Source organism: Electrona antarctica (assembly GCF_951216825.1).
Source record: "Electrona antarctica genome assembly, chromosome: 21".
NCBI classification, from domain to species: Eukaryota; Metazoa; Chordata; class Actinopteri; order Myctophiformes; family Myctophidae; genus Electrona; species Electrona antarctica.
Genome location: NC_136802.1, coordinates 28,317,334 through 28,337,373, shown reverse-complemented (window position 1 = coordinate 28,337,373; position 20,040 = coordinate 28,317,334). Strand labels below are relative to the sequence as shown.

General features: G+C 44.2%; 2 protein-coding genes across 3 annotated transcripts; one reads left to right on the top strand and one right to left on the bottom strand.

Moving 5' to 3' along the window:
* Nucleotides 1-7,473: 7,473 nt before the first annotated feature.
* On the top strand, nucleotides 7,474-14,977 carry tada2b (transcriptional adaptor 2B). 2 transcript variants are annotated; one of them, XR_013788716.1, is made up of 3 exons: nucleotides 7,474-7,821; nucleotides 9,048-13,742; nucleotides 13,780-14,977. XR_013788716.1 is itself a non-coding variant. In XM_079491769.1 (2 exons), exons 1-2 carry the CDS (start codon nucleotides 7,552-7,554, stop codon nucleotides 10,257-10,259), a joined length of 1,482 nt encoding a protein of 493 aa, XP_079347895.1. In that variant the 5' UTR covers nucleotides 7,474-7,551; the 3' UTR covers nucleotides 10,260-14,977. The 2 variants fall into 2 exon arrangements, 1 of the variants encoding a protein (XP_079347895.1); XM_079491769.1 differs by having other exon boundaries at nucleotides 9,048-14,977.
* A 1,021-nt stretch (nucleotides 14,978-15,998) lies between these two features.
* grpel1 (GrpE-like 1, mitochondrial) lies at nucleotides 15,999-19,669 on the bottom strand. Its single transcript, XM_079491709.1, has 4 exons — nucleotides 19,525-19,669; nucleotides 18,653-18,818; nucleotides 17,906-17,987; nucleotides 15,999-17,480 (listed from the first exon to the last, which is right to left on the bottom strand). Exons 1-4 carry the CDS (start codon nucleotides 19,590-19,592, stop codon nucleotides 17,134-17,136), a joined length of 663 nt encoding a protein of 220 aa, XP_079347835.1. The 5' UTR covers nucleotides 19,593-19,669; the 3' UTR covers nucleotides 15,999-17,133.
* Between the last annotated feature and the right edge of the window lie 371 nt (nucleotides 19,670-20,040).

Sequence of the window (20,040 nt, the reverse complement as noted above, 5' to 3'; positions counted from 1 at the left end):
ACTGGTAAGACCATTACTTTGGAGGTTGAGCCAAGTGACAACATTGAGAATGTCAAAGCCAAGATCCAAGACAAGGAAGGAATTCCCCCTGACCAACAGAGGCTGATCTTTGCAGGCAAGCAACTGGAAGATGGACGCACCCTTTCTGACTACAACATCCAGAAGGAATCCACCCTCCATCTTGTTTTGCGTCTGAGGGGAGGTATGCAGATCTTTGTCAAGACACTCACTGGTAAGACCATTACTTTGGAGGTTGAGCCAAGTGACAACATTGAGAATGTCAAAGCCAAGATCCAAGACAAGGAAGGAATTCCCCCTGACCAACAGAGGCTGATCTTTGCAGGCAAGCAACTGGAAGATGGTCGCACCCTTTCTGACTACAACATCCAGAAGGAATCCACCCTCCATCTTGTTTTGCGTCTGAGGGGAGGTATGCAGATCTTTGTCAAGACACTCACTGGTAAGACCATTACTTTGGAGGTTGAGCCAAGTGACAACATTGAGAATGTCAAAGCCAAGATCCAAGACAAGGAAGGAATTCCCCCTGACCAGCAGAGGCTGATCTTTGCAGGCAAGCAACTGGAAGATGGACGCACCCTTTCTGACTACAACATCCAGAAGGAATCCACCCTACATCTCGTCCTGCGCCTGAGGGGAGGAATGCAGATCTTTGTCAAGACACTAACTGGTAAGACCATCACCCTAGAAGTGGAACCAAGTGACAACATTGAGAATGTCAAAGCCAAGATCCAAGACAAGGAAGGAATTCCCCCTGACCAACAGAGGCTGATCTTTGCAGGCAAGCAACTGGAAGATGGTCGCACCCTTTCTGACTACAACATCCAGAAGGAATCCACCCTCCATCTTGTTTTGCGTCTGAGGGGAGGTATGCAGATCTTTGTCAAGACACTCACTGGTAAGACCATTACTTTGGAGGTTGAGCCAAGTGACAACATTGAGAATGTCAAAGCCAAGATCCAAGACAAGGAAGGAATTCCCCCTGACCAGCAGAGGCTGATCTTTGCAGGCAAGCAACTGGAAGATGGACGCACCCTTTCTGACTACAACATCCAGAAGGAATCCACCCTACATCTCGTCCTGCGCCTGAGGGGAGGAATGCAGATCTTTGTCAAGACACTAACTGGTAAGACCATCACCCTAGAAGTGGAACCAAGTGACAACATTGAGAATGTCAAAGCCAAGATCCAAGACAAAGAAGGAATTCCCCCTGACCAACAGAGGCTGATCTTTGCAGGCAAGCAACTGGAAGATGGACGCACCCTTTCTGACTACAACATCCAGAAGGAATCCACCCTCCATCTCGTCCTGCGTCTGAGGGGAGGGCAGTAAATTATTCCATAATCTTAGGATTTATTTTTACCTTACTTTTTTTTTTACCTGGCTACATAGCTTACATTTAAGTAATGCACATGATAGGGGCCCTGGGGAATGACGGATCTCGGGACCGACCTGAACTAAAGGGGAAAAAATAATACAAAACAAAATATTAGCAAATAAGTAGTAATAATAAGTAAATTGCCAATATATTTGCAGAAAGAAATCTATTAAAAGAAAGATAAAAAGAGGTGAGCATTGGCCCGGGCGGCTGGCATAGCTGTCTGGGCACCTTGGCTGGTAATCCAGTCTGGCAGTGTGCCGCAGGTTCGACTCCCGATCCCGATGGCCTTTACTGCATGTCACCCCCCCATCTCTCTCCCAATTTCCGGTCACTGTCCCTCTATAAAAATATAAAAAGGCGAAAGCCACAAAAAATATCTTTAAAAAAAGGCGAGTGTGGTGTCTCACCGAGTAAGAGTGCATATACCATGATGACATGCAATAATGTGATTCAAACCAGTGTCAGCTGCAGAGAACTTGATTCTTTCTGATCTTCATTATTCATATGGTATGTGCTCGTATTTGGTGACCCACGAGGGGAAGAATTAAAGAAAAAGGAAAGATGCCTCTCAAAATCCATCCCTACATCCTCGTCGTGAGAGGTGGAAGCAGGTACTGCTGACTAACAGGGCTCTGGTAAAACCATAGAGTAATAAAAGGATAGAGACTGAACCGGAGCGATAGCCCCACCCCCGCTATTCATTTCAGTGGAAGTTGCTCAGTGGCGTTTTGAAGCACCCGGAAGAACCATCTACTTCCGCGTTTTTTTTTTATTTGGACACCAAATTTGGTGTCAAATGCGGAAGTGCAAACGAGCGCTCAATGTTAAACCCCAGCTGCACAGGGTTTTCCTCATCATAACTCCACGGGTCTGCCTGCAGTTCACGCTCCAACCACTAGGGCCGAGTGCTTCAACGCTGGAGAGCCTCACTGGGGGCTTGAGGTAAAACATACATGGATATATATCACCTGTGCAGTGGAGATAAATGAAGACATATAGACATTAACATGACTTGGTCTAACTAGAAATGCACTCTGTCGAGGTGCCAACTTGCGCCTTGCACACAAATAGGCCATACTTGGCCTACTTGTGCGCAAGCAGAGCGTACAAGTACTGCTACTAACTAATGTCCATTACAACTGCTGTTCTAAATCCTTTAGACCCGTTATTGACCTTAATTATACCAACCTTGAAACGTACCTTAGTTATGTCACCATCAACAGCCAATAAGGTACCAAGGTATGCAGTCTAGTCTAACTTGGACTCAGGGGGGTGGACGCCTCTGCCTTGCATAGTCCCCAGTTAATAGGCATGTTGCTATTCACTGGTAAACTAACTTTGGTTTTTAAATATCTGAAGGTAGGCTATTGTAGCCTTGGATTTTTACTAAAAAGCCCCATACATACATACATGCATACATACATACTGGGTTGAGCTTTCCTAGTCATGTGACACTCCAATCACCCATATTCAGGACAGCTGAGACACCTGGCTGCTGACTGAATAAGGGGGAGCCACACCCAGCCATCAGAGTAGCTGGCTGCCTTGTGTTTGCCTGGTGGTGTGTTGGGGTTGTAGATGCAAGAGTGTCATTGACGGTATGCAGTATATGGTCTCGTATGTTTTTCTTATTTTGCAGGCATCCGACAGTGGGAATCCCACCCTGGGATAGGCTGCCTTGTTCCCCCCACCTGTTGTAAGCTATACTATAACTTTGTATGACTCTCATGCAGAGTTGCTGTTTGTTGGCTCCTGATCGTTTAGTGGGCTTGCTGCCCCATGGACCAGCTAGGTGTTCTGACTGCGTGGCCTCTCCACGCCATGGCCTCGTATGCACTCATGCAGCGCTTTTCCAGCTCCTGTTGGTTCGGTGGCATGCTCCAGAGACCGAGCGCTGATGACAGCATGGCCTCTCATTGCCTGGTGTGGCATTCTTAAATCTGAGGTAAAGGGCTGCCTTTAACATATTGTATTTGTATTTTAAATTGTAATTATGTCTATTAAAATTGTCCTTTTGTTTTATTAGGAGGAGCTCTGTGCCCCTGCTGTTTTAGTCCTTATTATTTTGGTTATTTGATTTTGTTTAAGTTTTGTTTTGTGCAAACTAGCTCATTCTGACATTTATGCTTTTTTGAATATAGGTTCAAGTATATTTGGCTCTGCCCCAGCAGTAGCAGTAGTACGGGTGGGCTAGAGTTGTAGTCCCGACAGGTGGTGGGTCACGTGGTATAGGCTGTCTTGGGGTTTTATCTCGTATAGTGCATGACTTGTGAAATCAGTGTTTTGTGTATCTAATTTTATCCTTTTGTCTCTCTCTCCTCACTCCCTGCCCTCCCCCTGTCAGCAAGGACACCTTTAGTCCCCCCTGGCTACTGGTATTTATTGTGGTAATGGTTAGCATAACTGACAATTTAACCTGGTTTCTGTTTTGTAATCATCCCTTTTAAATAGGTTGTTCAAATAAATTCTATTTCTAACCTGATGAGCCTGCCTCTAGTTTTAAGTGATTAAAGTATTCTGCCTTGAGCCTGAATAAAGTATTACATTGTTGTACTGGAAACGCATGTCTCTGCTCCTTTTATGTAAACCTGTTGGGTATTGTGTATTTTATATTCTCTGGGTGGAACTCCCAGAGTGGCGTAGTCTGGTGTTCTGTGTCCGGGCATAATTGCCCTAGTCATGCATGCATACATTCATACAGTTACGGACCTTTAAAATTCGCTTGAACACCAAGGACCATAACATAATAACAGGACAAAAGCCAGGTCAAAAGTACAATGACATTTTATTCATAAATCATAATCCCACATCAGTGTATTTTGGCAATCAATAACTGAGTGAAAACTGTAGGTGAACTGTACCATTATACAAGCTATGCATCGCCATCTTGTGGCCAATAAACTGAATACAAATTCATAACAAATTATTAATTTTTGTACATGAACTAAGATCACAATAAAACATTGAAAGTGAAGTGATCATGACTTTCGTATTGCTTTATGAAGTCAAGACAACCTCCGTTATGTTGCTCTCGGCAAGAAGAGCCGATCATGAGGAACAGAAGGGAACATAAAGGAGAACGATACTGTGTGTGTGTGTATGCTAGAGTTAGACAATAGAACTGATACCGCTGCTATCTTGTGGGGCTCAAAATCCATGTATGAGATTTCACAAGTTCTAATCTACTGTATACATTTTCTTACTTTCTCTATAGCTTCCAATACAAAATGACCTTATTTTGTAAGCTGAACAATGCATACAATAACTTTGTAATCAACACATGATTAAACATGATTTCATGATTTCATAAGTTTTTATTTTCATCCCACATCAAAAGGGCCCTGACACATTGCAAGCATCATTGTAGCAAGTGTCTCATCAGCCATGCACATCAAGTTATATGGTTGTGTAATGCAGGGGTTCCCAAACCTTTTCATGTCAAGGACCCCCAAAATTATACTCATTAGCCTGCGGATCCCCCATTTGAAAATATATGTGAAGGACCCCCATAAGAGAAGGTTTTTACGGCTCTAGCAGTGATTCTCAACCATTTTCATTTCAAGGACCCCAGGTTTGACCTGAATTAGGCTACGGTCCCCCATTGAATGGCATTTCTATCTCTGGGATCCCAATGTGATGACGAATGCATCTGACACTTTGAGTGGGTCAAGGGCCTTTAGAGACACACTGGCTAATAAACCAGACTCATATCACACTGAAGGCAATTATTTGTTTTGCCAATGGCAGATTCGTGCCAGGCTCCTCCCCCACCCCACCCCTGCTGGTCACTCATCTGTGTAATGTATCTGGTGTTAACGTAAATTAAGTTTTAATGAACTGCTTTTGGTGCTATATGACACCATTTGTATGTGTAGTGTATACAGTAGGCCTAGAAGGCCAATGTGTCTGCCTTCAATCCCAAGGTCCATTCTGAGCCAGGAAAGGCCCTGAACCCTCTACGTCAGACCATAGGCAACCACATTGTCTTTGAGTCTCAGTTTGGTGTTTGTCCATGCATTTTGTAAAATCTTGGTTGGCAACTTGGCAAGTGGACGCAGGATCTATCTTGCAACCAGACAGGGAAATGGTTTCTGCAGTCCAACATTTTGAGACAGATTTGAACTGGGGTGTCCAACTTGATACTCCTTTTGAAGGCATAAAATCCCGTTCTTATTTATAGTTTTGTGGGGTGCTACCTGTATAAGCGCTCAAAATAAAGGGCTTTATGTGTAGGTCTGTCTGTCTGTCTGTCTGTCTTGTCTGAATCACAGAATGGTTTGTAGCATGACCTATTGACCCCTGCAGATCATTGGCGTCATTCACAGTGAGCAGTCAGCTAATTGGGGCTGCATTGGGGTCAAGCACGCACGCACGCACGCACGCGCACGCACACACACACACACACACACACACACACACACACACACACACACACACACACACCACCGCTCACACGTTGGTGTGTTTTTTTTATTTTTTACTCTTATTTAAGGGATTCCATTGACACAAGGATCCACACCTTCATGAACCCAAGTGATGAAGAGAAGGAGAAGGACAAGGTGAAACACGTACCCTATATCAGGGGCCTGCAACCTTTTTTGTCAGGTGAAACCTGACTAATGAAAGCTCATGAAATGTAAGTGACCTAGTCATCAATGGGAGTCGCCCCCATGCCGCCTAAGACAATGGAAGCCGTCTGTCTAAACGCCCTAAGCCAGAGCCATAGAATAAGACAGAGTTACGACATTGAGGGGGCAGAAAACAGCCTGGTCACGTGGTTCATGTAGTTGCGCGAGCCCATAGACTCCAATGCATTCTGTAAACTTCCGGTTGTCCCTTTTCAATAGAAGTCTATGTAAAAGAGCCTGGCCCCATGAAATGAACGGAGTTGTCATAACTCTGTCTTACTCTATGGCTCTGGCCTAAGCCAATGGGAGCCGCCTAAACGCGGCCAGCCAATCGTGTAGTAGCGACCTAGTCATGATTGGCTGCCTCGGCGGAAGTCTGCAATTGACCATTTGCAGACCGCGGCCATCTTGCCATCAGAGTTTGGAAGCACTCGTTTTCAGTAAAGCAATGTCCTGCTGCCTCCTGCATTATGTGCAAGCACTCGTCGTGACTCGTAAGTCACGACGAGAGGCAGCAGCGCGACCCGTTAATAAAAACGAGTGCTTCCAAACTCCAACACTTAGAAAAATAATCACCTGCACTGCAGATAATTTCTTGACAGAAAGTATCTTATAACATGTCTACGGTGGATTTTTATGAAACAAAAGCTCGGCAGATTGAAATTCAAGCATGGCCTAGAGCTGCAATGTTGGTGAGTTTAACGTCGTTTAGCAGATCGCAAACGCAAATTGGATGAGTACTGAGCAGAGGCGTATCTACAATAAGGCGAGGGCGGGCGTCCGCCTGTCCAAATCCATTTCTGGCCTGGCCAAAATCCATACAATGAGAAAAAAATAAGACAAAAACAAGACCAGGGAACTATTAATGGACAGCTGATTGGCCGTTGCGGTAGAGCGCGACCCTCAATCACCCATTGTAATGTAAATGAATGCCTTTCAGCCTTTGTATCCTACTCGTCTGGCAGGTATATCTCTTTGAAAACCTTTAGTGCTACAGGGAGACGACAATTAACACATGATCTTGCCTGCCCAAAACGTAATTCCTGGATACGCCACTGGTACTGAGTAGGGAGTCAATGGAGGGTATTGCAACTCTAGATTCATCCCATTATAAAATAAATCTAGAGTTGCAAATTGCGGCTAGGATGTATTAAAGCAAAGTTATGTAGATTTAAATGCAACTAATGTAGGCCTAATTAGACATTAAAGCAGATTACACTACCACCTGTGTGTGTGTGTGTGTGCGTGTGTGTGTGTGTGTGTGTGTGTGTGTGTGTGTGTGTGTGTGTGTGTGTGTGTGTGTGTGTGTGTGTGTGCCTCGCATGAATTTAGGGGCAAAAAGTAACCTCGCCTCACCAGGCTTTAAGTTTAAGGCAAAACAAGTACCCTAGGCCTACACCTCCAGTAGTGCGCATGCGCGCTCTCCGCGGCATACAGACAGTCGTTCTGCCTCCAACAACAAGCAGCAGTAGCAGCAGCCAAGGCAGCCAGCAGGCAGGGGGCAGGCGGGCAGCAGCAACAAACATGGCCGACCTCGGGAAGAAGTACTGCGTGAACTGCCTCGCAGACGTGACCAACCTGCGGCTCCGCTGCACCGACTGCCCGGACATCGAGCTGTGTCCGGAGTGCTTCTCGGCGGGCGCGGAGATCGGCAACCACCGGCGATGGCACGGCTACCAGCAAGTGGACGGCGGGCGCTTCTCTCTGTGGGGTCCCGAAGCGGAGGGAGGATGGACCAGCAGGGAAGAGCAGTCGCTGCTCGATGCCATCGAGCAGTATGGATTTGGCAATTGGGTAAGGTTGTTTTCTATTTTCTTCTCGTTCAAAATGAAATTGGCACAATTGTTTATTATTATAATAGTTCTGTAGTTAGTTGGCTACGAAAGCCCGAGCTTGAACGTGATGAAAGGGTGAGGTCTTGAAAACTAAAGTTGACCATAAGCAAGTTGAAGAACCCACAGCAAGTACAGTAGCCTACATAGTAACATCCACTGTATATGTTTCTTTTCCCTTTTTACCTCCTTTATGATTAATTCCTGTTCTCTTTTTTTGCTATATATTAGTGTCTATTTGTACGTCTCTAAATGTTTTGATGAATTGAACAAGGTGGACCCTCTTGTAAACAAGTGTAATGCTTTATTGGGTCGTCCACTCACAGTTAACAGCCTTTGTATTGAGTTGTGCAGTTGTACTTGAAATGTAATGTAATTCAGAAAACTGTTAATACATATTTCAATCAAGCAATCAATGACCATAAGCAAGTTGAAGAACCCACAGCAAGTACAGTAGCCTACATAGTAACATCCACAGTCTTGGGCAATGTTGGGTTGCATTTGTACACTCTGAGTTGATCAACACTAAGGATTTTACTGTGTAAGGATTGCTGTGTGCTACAATTGATGTATTATATGTATGTTGTTCCAGCTTTATTATTGGTTGGCTGTGTTGGTGCTTGCCCAAGGGGTCCAGGTGGTTCCAGGGGGTCCCCAGCTAAATGTGTGATAGTTCATGGGTCTTTAATTCATAGATTCATTCATAGATGGATATTAAAATGAGCACTGAACATTTTACATTGTAGATTGTGGGGTCTGTGGCCTAATTATTAGGCTAAGGATTTGAAGGCCTAAAGGGCCTTTCAAACGTGAAGTGATATAACGCGCCTATAGTTCATTTTCAATGAGACCTGCGTTTTTGCGCGGAGCACTGGGGAGCAGTCGCGGTGCGACAACGCAAGCGTATTTACGTGAGCGCGGCCCGTGCATTTGTTGCTCGTGTCGTGCACACGCCCGCGACTCACCAGACCTGGATACAGTTTAGCTTTTTTTTTTACGCTTGCGTTGTTGCGCCCCTCTTGACCAGACCTGGAGGAGACCTGTCGTTGATCCAGGCAACAACGCCTGCGTTCCTCGCTTCACATTTGAAAGTCCCTTAATGCATATCAAACTGGCGAGGGTCCTCGAAATGAAAAAAGGTTTGAGAATCACTGGGTGATCTATTCTTCCATGTCATCTTTCATTCAGGAGGACATGGCCACTCACGTGGGAGCGTCCCGGACCCCCCAGGAGGTCATGGAGCACTACGTCAGCATGTACATCCACGGCAACCTGGGCAAGGCCTGCATCCCCGACAACATCCCCAACCGGGTGACCGACCACACGTGCCCCACGGGGGGTCCCCTCTCCCCCAGCCTCACCACGCCGCTGCCGCCGCTCGACATAACGCTGCCGGAGCAGCAGCAGCTGGGCTACATGCCGCTCCGCGACGACTACGAGATCGAGTACGACCAGGACGCCGAGAAGCTCATCAGTGGCCTGGCGGTGAACTACGACGACGAGGACGTGGACATCGAGATGAAGCGCGCCCACGTGGACATGTACGTGCGCAAGCTCCGTGAGCGCCAGCGGCGCAAGAACATCGCCCGCGACTACAACCTCGTGCCATCCTTTCTGGGCCGCGACAAGAAGGACAAGGACAAGGAGAAGCCGGGCGTGTTGGGAGCTGTCGTTTCTGGCGGCGGCGGTGCGGGAGGGGGGGGAGCCGGGGTCGTAGCGGTGGGGGGTGTCGCCACCGTGGTGACGCCGGTGTCCGTGTCGTCGGTGCCGAGCACGCCCAAGCGCAAGATCACCAAGGAGGAGAAGGACCAGCGCGTCAGGCTGCGGGGTCTCTGTCAGTTCATGGCCCACCGCGAATTCGAGGACTTTTTCGACAACATGCACAAAGAGCGCACGCTGAGGGCCAAGGTGCGCGAGCTGCAGCGCTACCGGCGGAACGGCATCGCCCGCCTGGACGAGGCGGCCGAGTACGAGGCGGCGCGCCACAAGCGTGAGAAGCGCAAAGAGAACAAGAGCGTAGTGACCTCCAAGCGGGGCAGCAGCGGAGGCGGCGGGGGGCTGGGCTCCGGGGGTGGGCTGGGAGGTGGCGGCGGAGGCACGGCTGGAGGGGGTGGAGTTGGGGGCATCAAGGAAGAAGTCAAGGATGGCGAGTTTTCCGCCATTGAGAACCTGAGCGGCTTCGAGCTGCTGTCGGACAGAGAGAAGGTGCTGTGCAACTCTTTGAACCTCAGTCCAACGCGCTACCTGACGGTCAAAACCATAATTATCAAAGACCACCTCCAAAAGAGGCAGGGTATCCCTGCCAAGAGCAGGCTGCCCGGCTACCTGGACAAGGTTATCAAAAAGCGCATCCTCACCTTTCTCACCGAAAGTGGCTGGATAGCACGTGATGCATCTTAACGGTCCATCTTGGCTTTTTCTGAAAAGAGACGCTAACTCCTGTTCTCTGACCATGTTGCCGTGAGTTCAGAAGGCAGACTGCAACTGCTGGATTCTATCGTTTTTCATAGGATAACTTGTGAATATATGTACATTGAAAAGAATAAGGATTTCCCTTTTGATTAAAACTAAAAACTAAAGAACCTAAGTATTTTTTGGTACAGGAGAACTTGGAACATAAATAGGCCTATATTTTTGCATTTAAATAAAAATGTTGACAATGATTTGGGTAAACTATATGCTTATATTTCTCATAGTACTTGGGTCATCCATACTGTGACTGAATAGAAACCAAATGCTAACACATTCTTTCTTTTGAGGTATCCGTTCTATAGGCAGGTTTGGGTACTGTAATCAGCATCACGTAAATCAGAACATCACACCCGTGTGAAGTGAGGGGCGCTCTTATCATCATACATCATCTTATTCTGGCCAATGACAATTTGCGCCCTCACCTTCGTCTTCAATGTTCGTGTTTACGCAATGTTTGTGTTTACACAAAACACTCAAAACTGGCCACTCCTTGTCAATGGCATTCAATGTTTGTGTTTGCACAAACACTGAAAGCTGGCCATTCATTATCAATGGCATTCGATGTTTGTGTTAGGACAATGTTTGTGTTTACACAAACCCTCAAAGCTGGACATAGGAGGGGTTAGTCCATCCATCCATCCATCTTCAACCACTTATCCGTAGTCGGGTTGCGGGGGCAACAGCTTCACCAGAGAGCTCCAGACTTCCCTCCAGAGCAGTGGACTTAGTGACTTCCTCCTGGGGGCTAGTGCCCCTCAACAATTACACAATGCCTAGTCTCAAAAATAAGTAATTATAATCAATCCAGATACAATTTGGAAAGATGTGTAATTAGATTATAGGTCAAGGGAGCTTGATTGAATGTTTTGACTACATCACCTTTCTCAATACAAGCCCTTGCCAATCCCGATCTCCAGCTCCTGACCACCCACCCCTCTTCTTACTTTACAGAGAAGCTACTTAAATAGTTCTCTGCTTTAGAAGCCTCTCCAGCTCTTCACCTATTGTAGCTTCTAAACTTTGTTTGAGCTCTGGAGCATACATGGGCAACTGGTGGCCCGGGGGCCACATGCGGCCCCCACCATCACTTAATGTGGCCCCACAGGTTAATATCAGAATATTGATATATTATTTATTTCAGCTGTTATAATTCCAAACATGCAAACATGACCCGCTTTAATTACTTCAGTCTAAATTAGTAGCTTAATGACTAGTATTAAAAATACTTTTTTTTATGTCCAATGTATTTGTATTTTGTTTGTGAAGACGAGAAGTTAACATAACTATAATTAAAGGCATTTGAAATGATTCCAATTCGAAAATGGCAAAAACTAATTCAGGATTTCAATTCAAATATTGCAGAAATAGCAGATCTACAAGCTCAAAACGCGTCGCAGTGCAGTGCGCTTTGAGCTTGTAGACCGGATTTTTTTTTTGCTACGACCTACGACAGTAATATGCAATGTGGCCCCTCTCGAGTGAATGTGGAAATATAGTGGCCCTCTCCATCGTCAAAGTTGCCCACCACTGCTCTGGAGGACCACTAGCTGACTAGCATAAGCATACGGAAAACAATCCTCAAGGGCCACCCTAACGGTACCCCAGCTCCCCACAACAATAGCGTGCATATGTTGTGTAATGTGTATATAAGAAGGCTGTCCTATTTAATTTATTTACTTACTTTTACATTAATATTTAACATGAATGATCTTAACTCCATGTTTATACTGAGTTGCCGCCAGCGGCGCACACCAAAGATATAGCACATCTACAAGCTCACAACGCTTCGCACGTCGATGCATTGTGAGCTTGTTGGAGATATGCAATTGTTGGTGTGCGATCACTCACAGTATATCAAGTCCTTAACAGGCAATACTCAATATTTAATTTCAGGCTTTACCCAAGGTATGCTAATAAGTTTAAAAAATCTTCAATTTACCAGACTTATGAAGTATTATTTAAACACATTTAACAAAGGTACAACATATATATTTTAAACTTTTTTTTTTTTTTAACATTTTCCCATGGACCACTAGTGGTCTTGAGAAACAGGCAGGTGGATTCACAGATGGTGGGTTGTTGATTATAGGGTAAACAATGCTATTAATGAAAAGTGCATCTGGCATACAGGTTTCTCTTCTCTTACTGTAAAGACCCACAGCTGCCAGGCAGACCACATTACACAGTTAACCCATTCTGGGCGGGAACCCCTTTTGGTGTTTTAAACATTGTTATAATTTAGCTATTGAAAAATAGCAGATCTACAAGCTCATAGCTTGTAGGTCTGCTATTTTTGAAAAATCGTGAAAATATTTATTTCAGAAAAATGGAGGATTTAGAAGATTATTTTAAAATGTTGAGGTCAGGCCTAAATGGGTTAAATGGGTCGTAGTCTATATCCTTGCCAATGCTATTTAGACATATGTTTTATTTGCATTGGAAATGTTTAACGAGAAAAATGAGTTTGCCTAACTCAAATTTGTGACTGGGTTTTTGTACAAGGTTTGATTCTGCCGCAATACTATTAATCCACGTTACTATAATTATAAAAAGCTTCGTATTCATTAACTGACTACAGTACATTTCAAATTAATCGGACCCAACCTTGCCTATAAAGGTACCTTGAGGAGATTGAGTGTTGTGGTAGCCGCCGGCCTATGTTGATTCCAAATAGGAGGTCTACAGTCTGTCCATGTTGAAGGTAAAACAGGAAGGGATGAGTGTCGGATTTCCATGAAAGGCCTTGTGACAATGCAGGGTCAGATTTTGACAGCTAATACTGTCTCTGATACATCGCTAAGTCCAACCCCGCTTTGTTTAGATTTTTGCATGTGCTACAATTTGGCAGGACAGGGTGAAAAACAAGAATCCACCCAAAGCCCACTTTATCCTTGCACTGTCCACCTAAGAAGGCATGACTAACTGTGTATTAAGGGCAGTGCGCCATTGATATACATACATGCTAAAGCACAATGCTGAGATGTTTATTTTGTTTACTTTGTGAGTTCTGTACACTGGGCTAATTAAAAGTTCACCCCTTTTCTCTTTAGAGGTTATATGTATTTTGCTTGCTTTGTGAATCCTACAGCAACTCTGTTTCCCCTTGAATTTCATCCCCATTACTATATATGGTGCATGACTACTTCTAATACTTGCTGTTGATTTCTCCCTGCGGTTTATCTGTCCAGTGATCATCAGTAGGTAAACCTGTAGAAACTGCCGTGTTTTAGGCGTCATCACTGAAGTTCAATAGGCACTGAAATGCTGTAAAGTCCTTGCCCACATGCCAGTTTTCATAGATATGTTGTATATGCCCTAAAATAATAAGCAGTATTTCCCTCTTCTTGGCGAAAAGGGCAGTGTCAAAACCCCACGTCACCAAACTGAGGGTCCTTTTGTACAAGCGTCGAGGTCCATCAAAGCATGTGTCGTGCACCAGCGCTTTCAGGACCACCAACACTGGCTTTATCAAAAAAAAAGGTGACACACTGTCTTCAAGGCCCCCATAACAGTAGCCTCAGTGAGTCATTACTTTTCCTATGTCGATGGGTCTTTTGTATGTCGAGGCGAGGCACAATTTAAATGTAAATTATTGCAGTTATTGAATTGTCAATTGGTTGACAGCGGGACCACGGATACAAAAGTGGGACACGGTCCGAGAGAGAGGGGGTGGGTGGTGTTGCGCATGTAGAATGTAACCTATGACAGTGGATCTTATTCCTTTTACTGGTTCATCCAGTGAAATTGAAGTAATCGGTGTCGCCATTCAGCTGAACCCGTAGCTCTTTGTGGACACCCAAGGGCACGTGTGGCCTCATTCATTAAGTATTGAGGTCAGAGGTCATTAGACTACATATATATCAGAGTTCAGTAAGATCCAGAATTTGATGTAATGTCTTTTTTTCAAAACGTCAAAGGGGCCTGAAGGACCTTTTGGACCCTTCATAAATCATTGTACATGTTTAATAATTGGTGCTTTGTTATTCAGGGGATATGCCATTGTGTGCCACGGTAGTTCACTTGTGTTGGACAGAATCGATCAAGTGCCAATCCAAGTTGTCAGCTGAAAACGCTTGAGTGTTAAAAAATGCCTCTGTAGTGTTGTTCATTTAGACATAGGGTTGATTGCATTCAAGATCGCCATCCGTTTTTGACGATAGCATGTGGGGGAGTTAAAATAGTGAGTTGTGGGATGAGTGTCTCAAAAGAAAATCTGAATTGTTTCCCTAATTGGGCAGGTATATTTTCTGTACAGAATTTTATTTGTGCTTGGGATTTTGCATACAATATGCTACCAACTGTAAATAACTGTAAAGCATTTTGAAAATGAAATTGACCTGACCTGTGAAATATGTACAGTATTTTATTTTGTCAATGTTTTTTTTATAGCTTTTGTAATGAATACCAAATTTCAGTGTGTGCAAGAACCATTTACCCATTGCCTTGGTTGTAGTCATGGCATGCTGTTCTTATGTATCTCTAGTGCATTTAGGAATCAGCACTTTTGTAATTTTCCAATTTTCTTCTGCTGTTCCATTTCTTGTGGTTGCACATGAAATGGCGTGTGTATGTTTTGTATTAAAAGTGCAAATACTTTATACTTCCAAATTATACTCATTATATTCATATCAAAAGGGCCAATGCATATCGTTACAAAGATAATAGAGCATGCACCTCCACTCTAGCCCAGGTGCTGGGCAAAAGGCAGTACAAGAGGAAAAAAATAGAGTCCGCAACACTGGTATGAAAACTCAGCTCCACTGGTTTATTTGACTCAACGTTTCGATCCCTTAGGATCTTCTTCAGGAATAGTGTGACAGGGAATGGGTGCGCCTTCCTGTATAAAGGTGCACACCCATTCCCTGTCACACTATTCCTGAAGAAGATCCTGACCTAAGGGATCGAAACGTTGAGTCAAATAAACCAGTGGAGCTGAGTTTTCGTACCAGTGTTGCGGACTCTATTTTTTCCCAATGCATATCGTTGCCTTGTGGCAGCTAGCTTGTGTAGAACCTATGATTTGCACTTTGATGTTAGCCATTTAGAGTACTAAATGAATAGACAACTGAGACAGGTGAATACATCAAACCTTGTGTAGAAGGCTGGTATCTTAGGGCAAGTGATATTTCTGAAAATATATTTAGAGGTCATTTGCTTGTGCCAATGCACACTGTAACAAATCTAGCCCTTTATAACCTTTAGATGGCAGCAAACTCACACATTTGACAGTACACAGTACAAGAAACACTTAATTTGATGCAATGTTTCATGAAAATGCTTGAAGGAGGTCATGGTGACCAGAACATTGTGCCAAATTTGGGGTGCTTTGTTTATCATTGTGTGCTTCACCTACACACCTGTCAGTGTCAGACATTTTTACGTGCTGTGCCAATGTTTACTTCATAGAAATGAGACCACATGGGCTGGCCTTGGCTGGTGTATTGAACATGCATGCAGATCTTGCACATTTTTACATCTACAGTTGTTCTGGCAAATTATATTGTTCCCAGAGTTTTTAGCTCGAGACCCAAAGGGGAAATGCAATGTCACTCCGGGAGCCAAACTAGTGAAAAGAGACAATCTACAAGCTCTGTTGTGACACGTTGTGCGCTTGCCATTTTCCTTTCCTTTTTTGGTCAATTCAATGTATAAGCAACAACAAGTTGATAATTACAAAAGGAAACTGTTTAATGTACTCATGTGAGATGCATAATACAGATTGCAGCAGACTAGATCACCAAACCAACCAACTTGTCAAGTGTATACATATACACTAATATTTATTAACTTAAGTTAGACATGTCGATACAAATTACTGTGATGCCGGTGGTAATGCTCGACTTATACTCAAGTTGTGCGACCAAACTGTATGCTGCAATGCACAACCAAGTATAAAGCCCAAACTGTCCCACATCTAGACTAGCATGAGAGGTGAAATGTCAGTTTACATTCTCATCCATGTCTGAAAATATTGTTGATTGGGATAGCCTAGGGAAAACCACCTCAGTAAAGAGCCAAATCTGCTCTTCAGTGCCACCACACAGGAGAATGATTATGATGTTCAAATGTTGATGTTCAAACAGACATTCTGGATTGATAATATAACCAATTGGCTTTTAGGATTGCTCATAAGCCAACATGGAAAGTGTCTCCATAAGATGCACTGAAACAGACCACTTAACCCATTCTGGACGGGAACCCCTTTTGGTGTTTTACTTTATCTTTTGAAAAATAGCAGATCTACAAGCTCATAGCACGGCACAGTGTGCCATGCTACAAGCTTGTAGCCTAATGTAGGTCTGCTATTTTTGAAAAATCATAAAAATGTAGTGCAAATCTTTGAATATATATTATTTCACAGCAAATGTTTTTAACTCAAATCTTTGCTTCTGGGAGGACCCTGGAACTACATATTTTCAGATGGGGTCCTTGACATGAAAATGTTTGAGCGACGTTTTTCAGAAAACTGTCAGGATTTCGAAGACATTTTTTTCGACGTCAGGCCTAAATGGGTTAAAGTGTAATAATAATCCATAGCACTACAGTGTCACTTGCCAAAAATAATTGATCTACAGTTGTTTTTTTGGTAACTGTAGATCCTTGCACATGGTTTAGCTTGTAGCTCTATGAGTGAGTAGTCTAGAATGACAATACAATCAATTATGATCTGTAGGTAGGAGAACATAGGGTGGTGCGTGTGGCGCCTTGACCAGTCCGTCGTGCCTGAGGTGATCCATCACCTGGGCAATACCCCTCCCCCCCGTCTCCACCCCCAAAAATTAAAAAATATATATAACATCTTCTAGGGGGCTTTTACTACACCGACAAGGGCCGGCCGTAGTGTGCGGCCGTGGATCTTGTAGCCCACCTTGGTCACCATGGCGACCGTGCCGGGCTCCTTGCCCGGCACCGGTGCGTGGAACAAGGCCTCGTGCTCGTAGGGATCAAACTTCTGGCCGTCGGGGTTGAGCTTGACCAGGCCGTGCTTGGTGAACACCTTCTGGATCTGCACCTCAGTCATCATCAGGCCGTCAAACAGGTTCTTCAGGTGCGGGTTCTTGCTGCTCACCTCCTCCTTGGGCACGCTCTCCGTGGCCTTCTCCAAGATGTCGGCCACCTCCAGCAGGTCTTTGCAGAAGCCCTGGATGGCTAGTGGGGATTTTGGGGATTGAGATGTACAGTCAACTCATTTAGACCTGACAAAATTTTTAAAAGTCTTCTAAATCATGAGTTTTCTGAAATAACTATGTTCCTATGTATCAGTGGTGCTCAATATTTCATGTCAAGGACACCCAGAATTATCTGTATTTGGCCGCGGACCCCCATCTGAAAATATGTTGTTCCAGGGACGCAACGATTTGAGCCACATTTTCACGATTTTTCAAAAATAGCAGACCTTCAAGCTCGTAGCGCAGCACTCGGTGCCGCGCTATGAGCTTGTAGATCTGCTATTTTTCAATAGCTAAAGTATAGCATAATACTTAAAACACCAAAAGGGGTTCCCGCCCTGAATGGGTTAAGATGTTGCGCTGCTTGTTTTGACTTCTGGGTTACACATATTCTTTATTTCTTACCATATAATTTGGCATCTTCTACCATCTTCCGATTCCTCACTCGTAGGTTCTCCGTGTCTGCCAAGGCCCGCTTATATTTTTCCTAGTAACAGAAGTATGGAAATGATCAGAACATACATTTAAAATAAACAAATATACAAAAATCACTATTTAAAAAAAATGACACCGTGGCCTAAGGCCAATCCATCTAAAGCAGGGTTTGTACTGTATGTATACGTATGTATGCATGTCCCCACAACAGTAGAACAAACCTTTTTCTTCAGTGAATACACCGTCCAGAATTGTTCTTCTCAAGCAATGTAATACTTATTATATCTCCACAGGAGACGTAGACCATCCCAATTTACAACATAGGCATTTAGGAGATGCTCCTATACAGAGCGACTTACAAAGTTAATATCGGAATATGCTATGAACCTAGAGTTCTTCTCTTAGCACCCATTGGTTGCCGTTTCGTGGTTGGACAAAAATCCTCTCTCTCCATCCACTACCATTGAAATAACATGTTTTTCAGTTGCTTCGTATTGATATTCTGTGCATTCAATTCTTATTTTAAACTTGGTGTCAGTAAAAAGCAACTTCACAGGTGCAGCATGGCAACAAAAATGATGTTTTAGCAAATTCAACATAAACAAGGCGGAACCAGGGCAGAAAGAGCCTGCTGGTTAGTCAGTCAGGGACCAATCAGAAGGCTGACAAAAGGCAGATGGAGGCTGGTTACGTGAGTCTAGAGACTCTAGAACTTACCATGACCTCCTTGACTTGCTCTTCTAGCTGGCCCTTCTCCTCCAAATGAGCCTTCTCCACTGCACTCTGCTCAGACTTGTCACCACCCTCCTCCTCCCCAGCAGACCGCTGGCCATCCTTCTGCTGGGCAGCTGTACACAGCAACCTTGGAGATGCCCTGGTGGTCCTAATGGAGAACATGATGAACCAAGGTCAGAAACTTGAAAACATAATGATTACAAAAAAGGTTTAATGATGACTGGTTTTCAGGGCATTCAAACACTCATTAAGTAATTGGACATTAATGTAATGAACATGGATGAATGGACACTGCATGGTTGACTGTTCAAGAACGTTAACAGTAAGTTATACGGTATATACCCGATGTTATGGCCAGCGTAGCGTAGCCATAGGTTCACATGGCGAAACTTCAACCTGATGATTATGACAGTCATGTTTCAGGGCTACTATGGCCCCAGCGCTGATATATGGGTGTATAAGCTTACCAAAGATCATTAAAAACAAGATAGGAATAGGATGGACCAAAAGTAGCATTCAGAATGTCACGTAAAGTGTCATCAGCCCCACTTACAATGACATGCTAACCAGTGACCACTAAGCTAGCCCCACAACCACAAAACCCATTTCTGACCCGTTCGAGAAAAGCACTTCTTCTTGTCATACGGGATTGACATCAATAAATAAAAGAATCATACAAACAGTTCATGATAATAGTCACACGAATTAAACGTTTATTATAATTATAAATTATTTCTCAGTCTTTAAGAGCTGTCACAATGACATCATGCTCACAGCGTTAGCATTGATCTCAAACACGGTATAACGTGCACATTTGGAGCAATAACACGATCGCTTGGGGTTGAATTCCTTACCTTAGTAGTGAATTTGATGCTACAACAGAATAGCTCTGTCTGACTGCTCGTATACACCAGGTCGCCATCTTTCCACTCCGTCAAATGAACTATACAGTGCTGTACACACACACACACACGCCGATGGGCCACACGAACTTTCTGGCTGCAGCGTCACGGGCTCTGAACCAATCCGCAGTGGGTATGAGGAACTCCCTAGTCAATTCATCCAATCAACATTAAGAGTAGAGAATGACGCTCATAGAGTGTTTGGTTGAGGTGAAAGTTAAAGGTGAAAACTTGGCATGTGATGGTGATGAAGGACAGTTTTTGGATAACTTATTGGCCTGGCCTCCTGTCCTGTAGGTATAAACATGACAATTAAGCATTATAAGAATGGATGACTGGCGATGATGCTCTCGTCATCACAATGAGGTCACAGGCAGTCAGCCCCTCAGCCATGCCCAAATATGGAATTCATCATGATGTCACAGTCACAGTCATGTCTGAGAGGAAACTGAGAAGTGCTGCACTTCT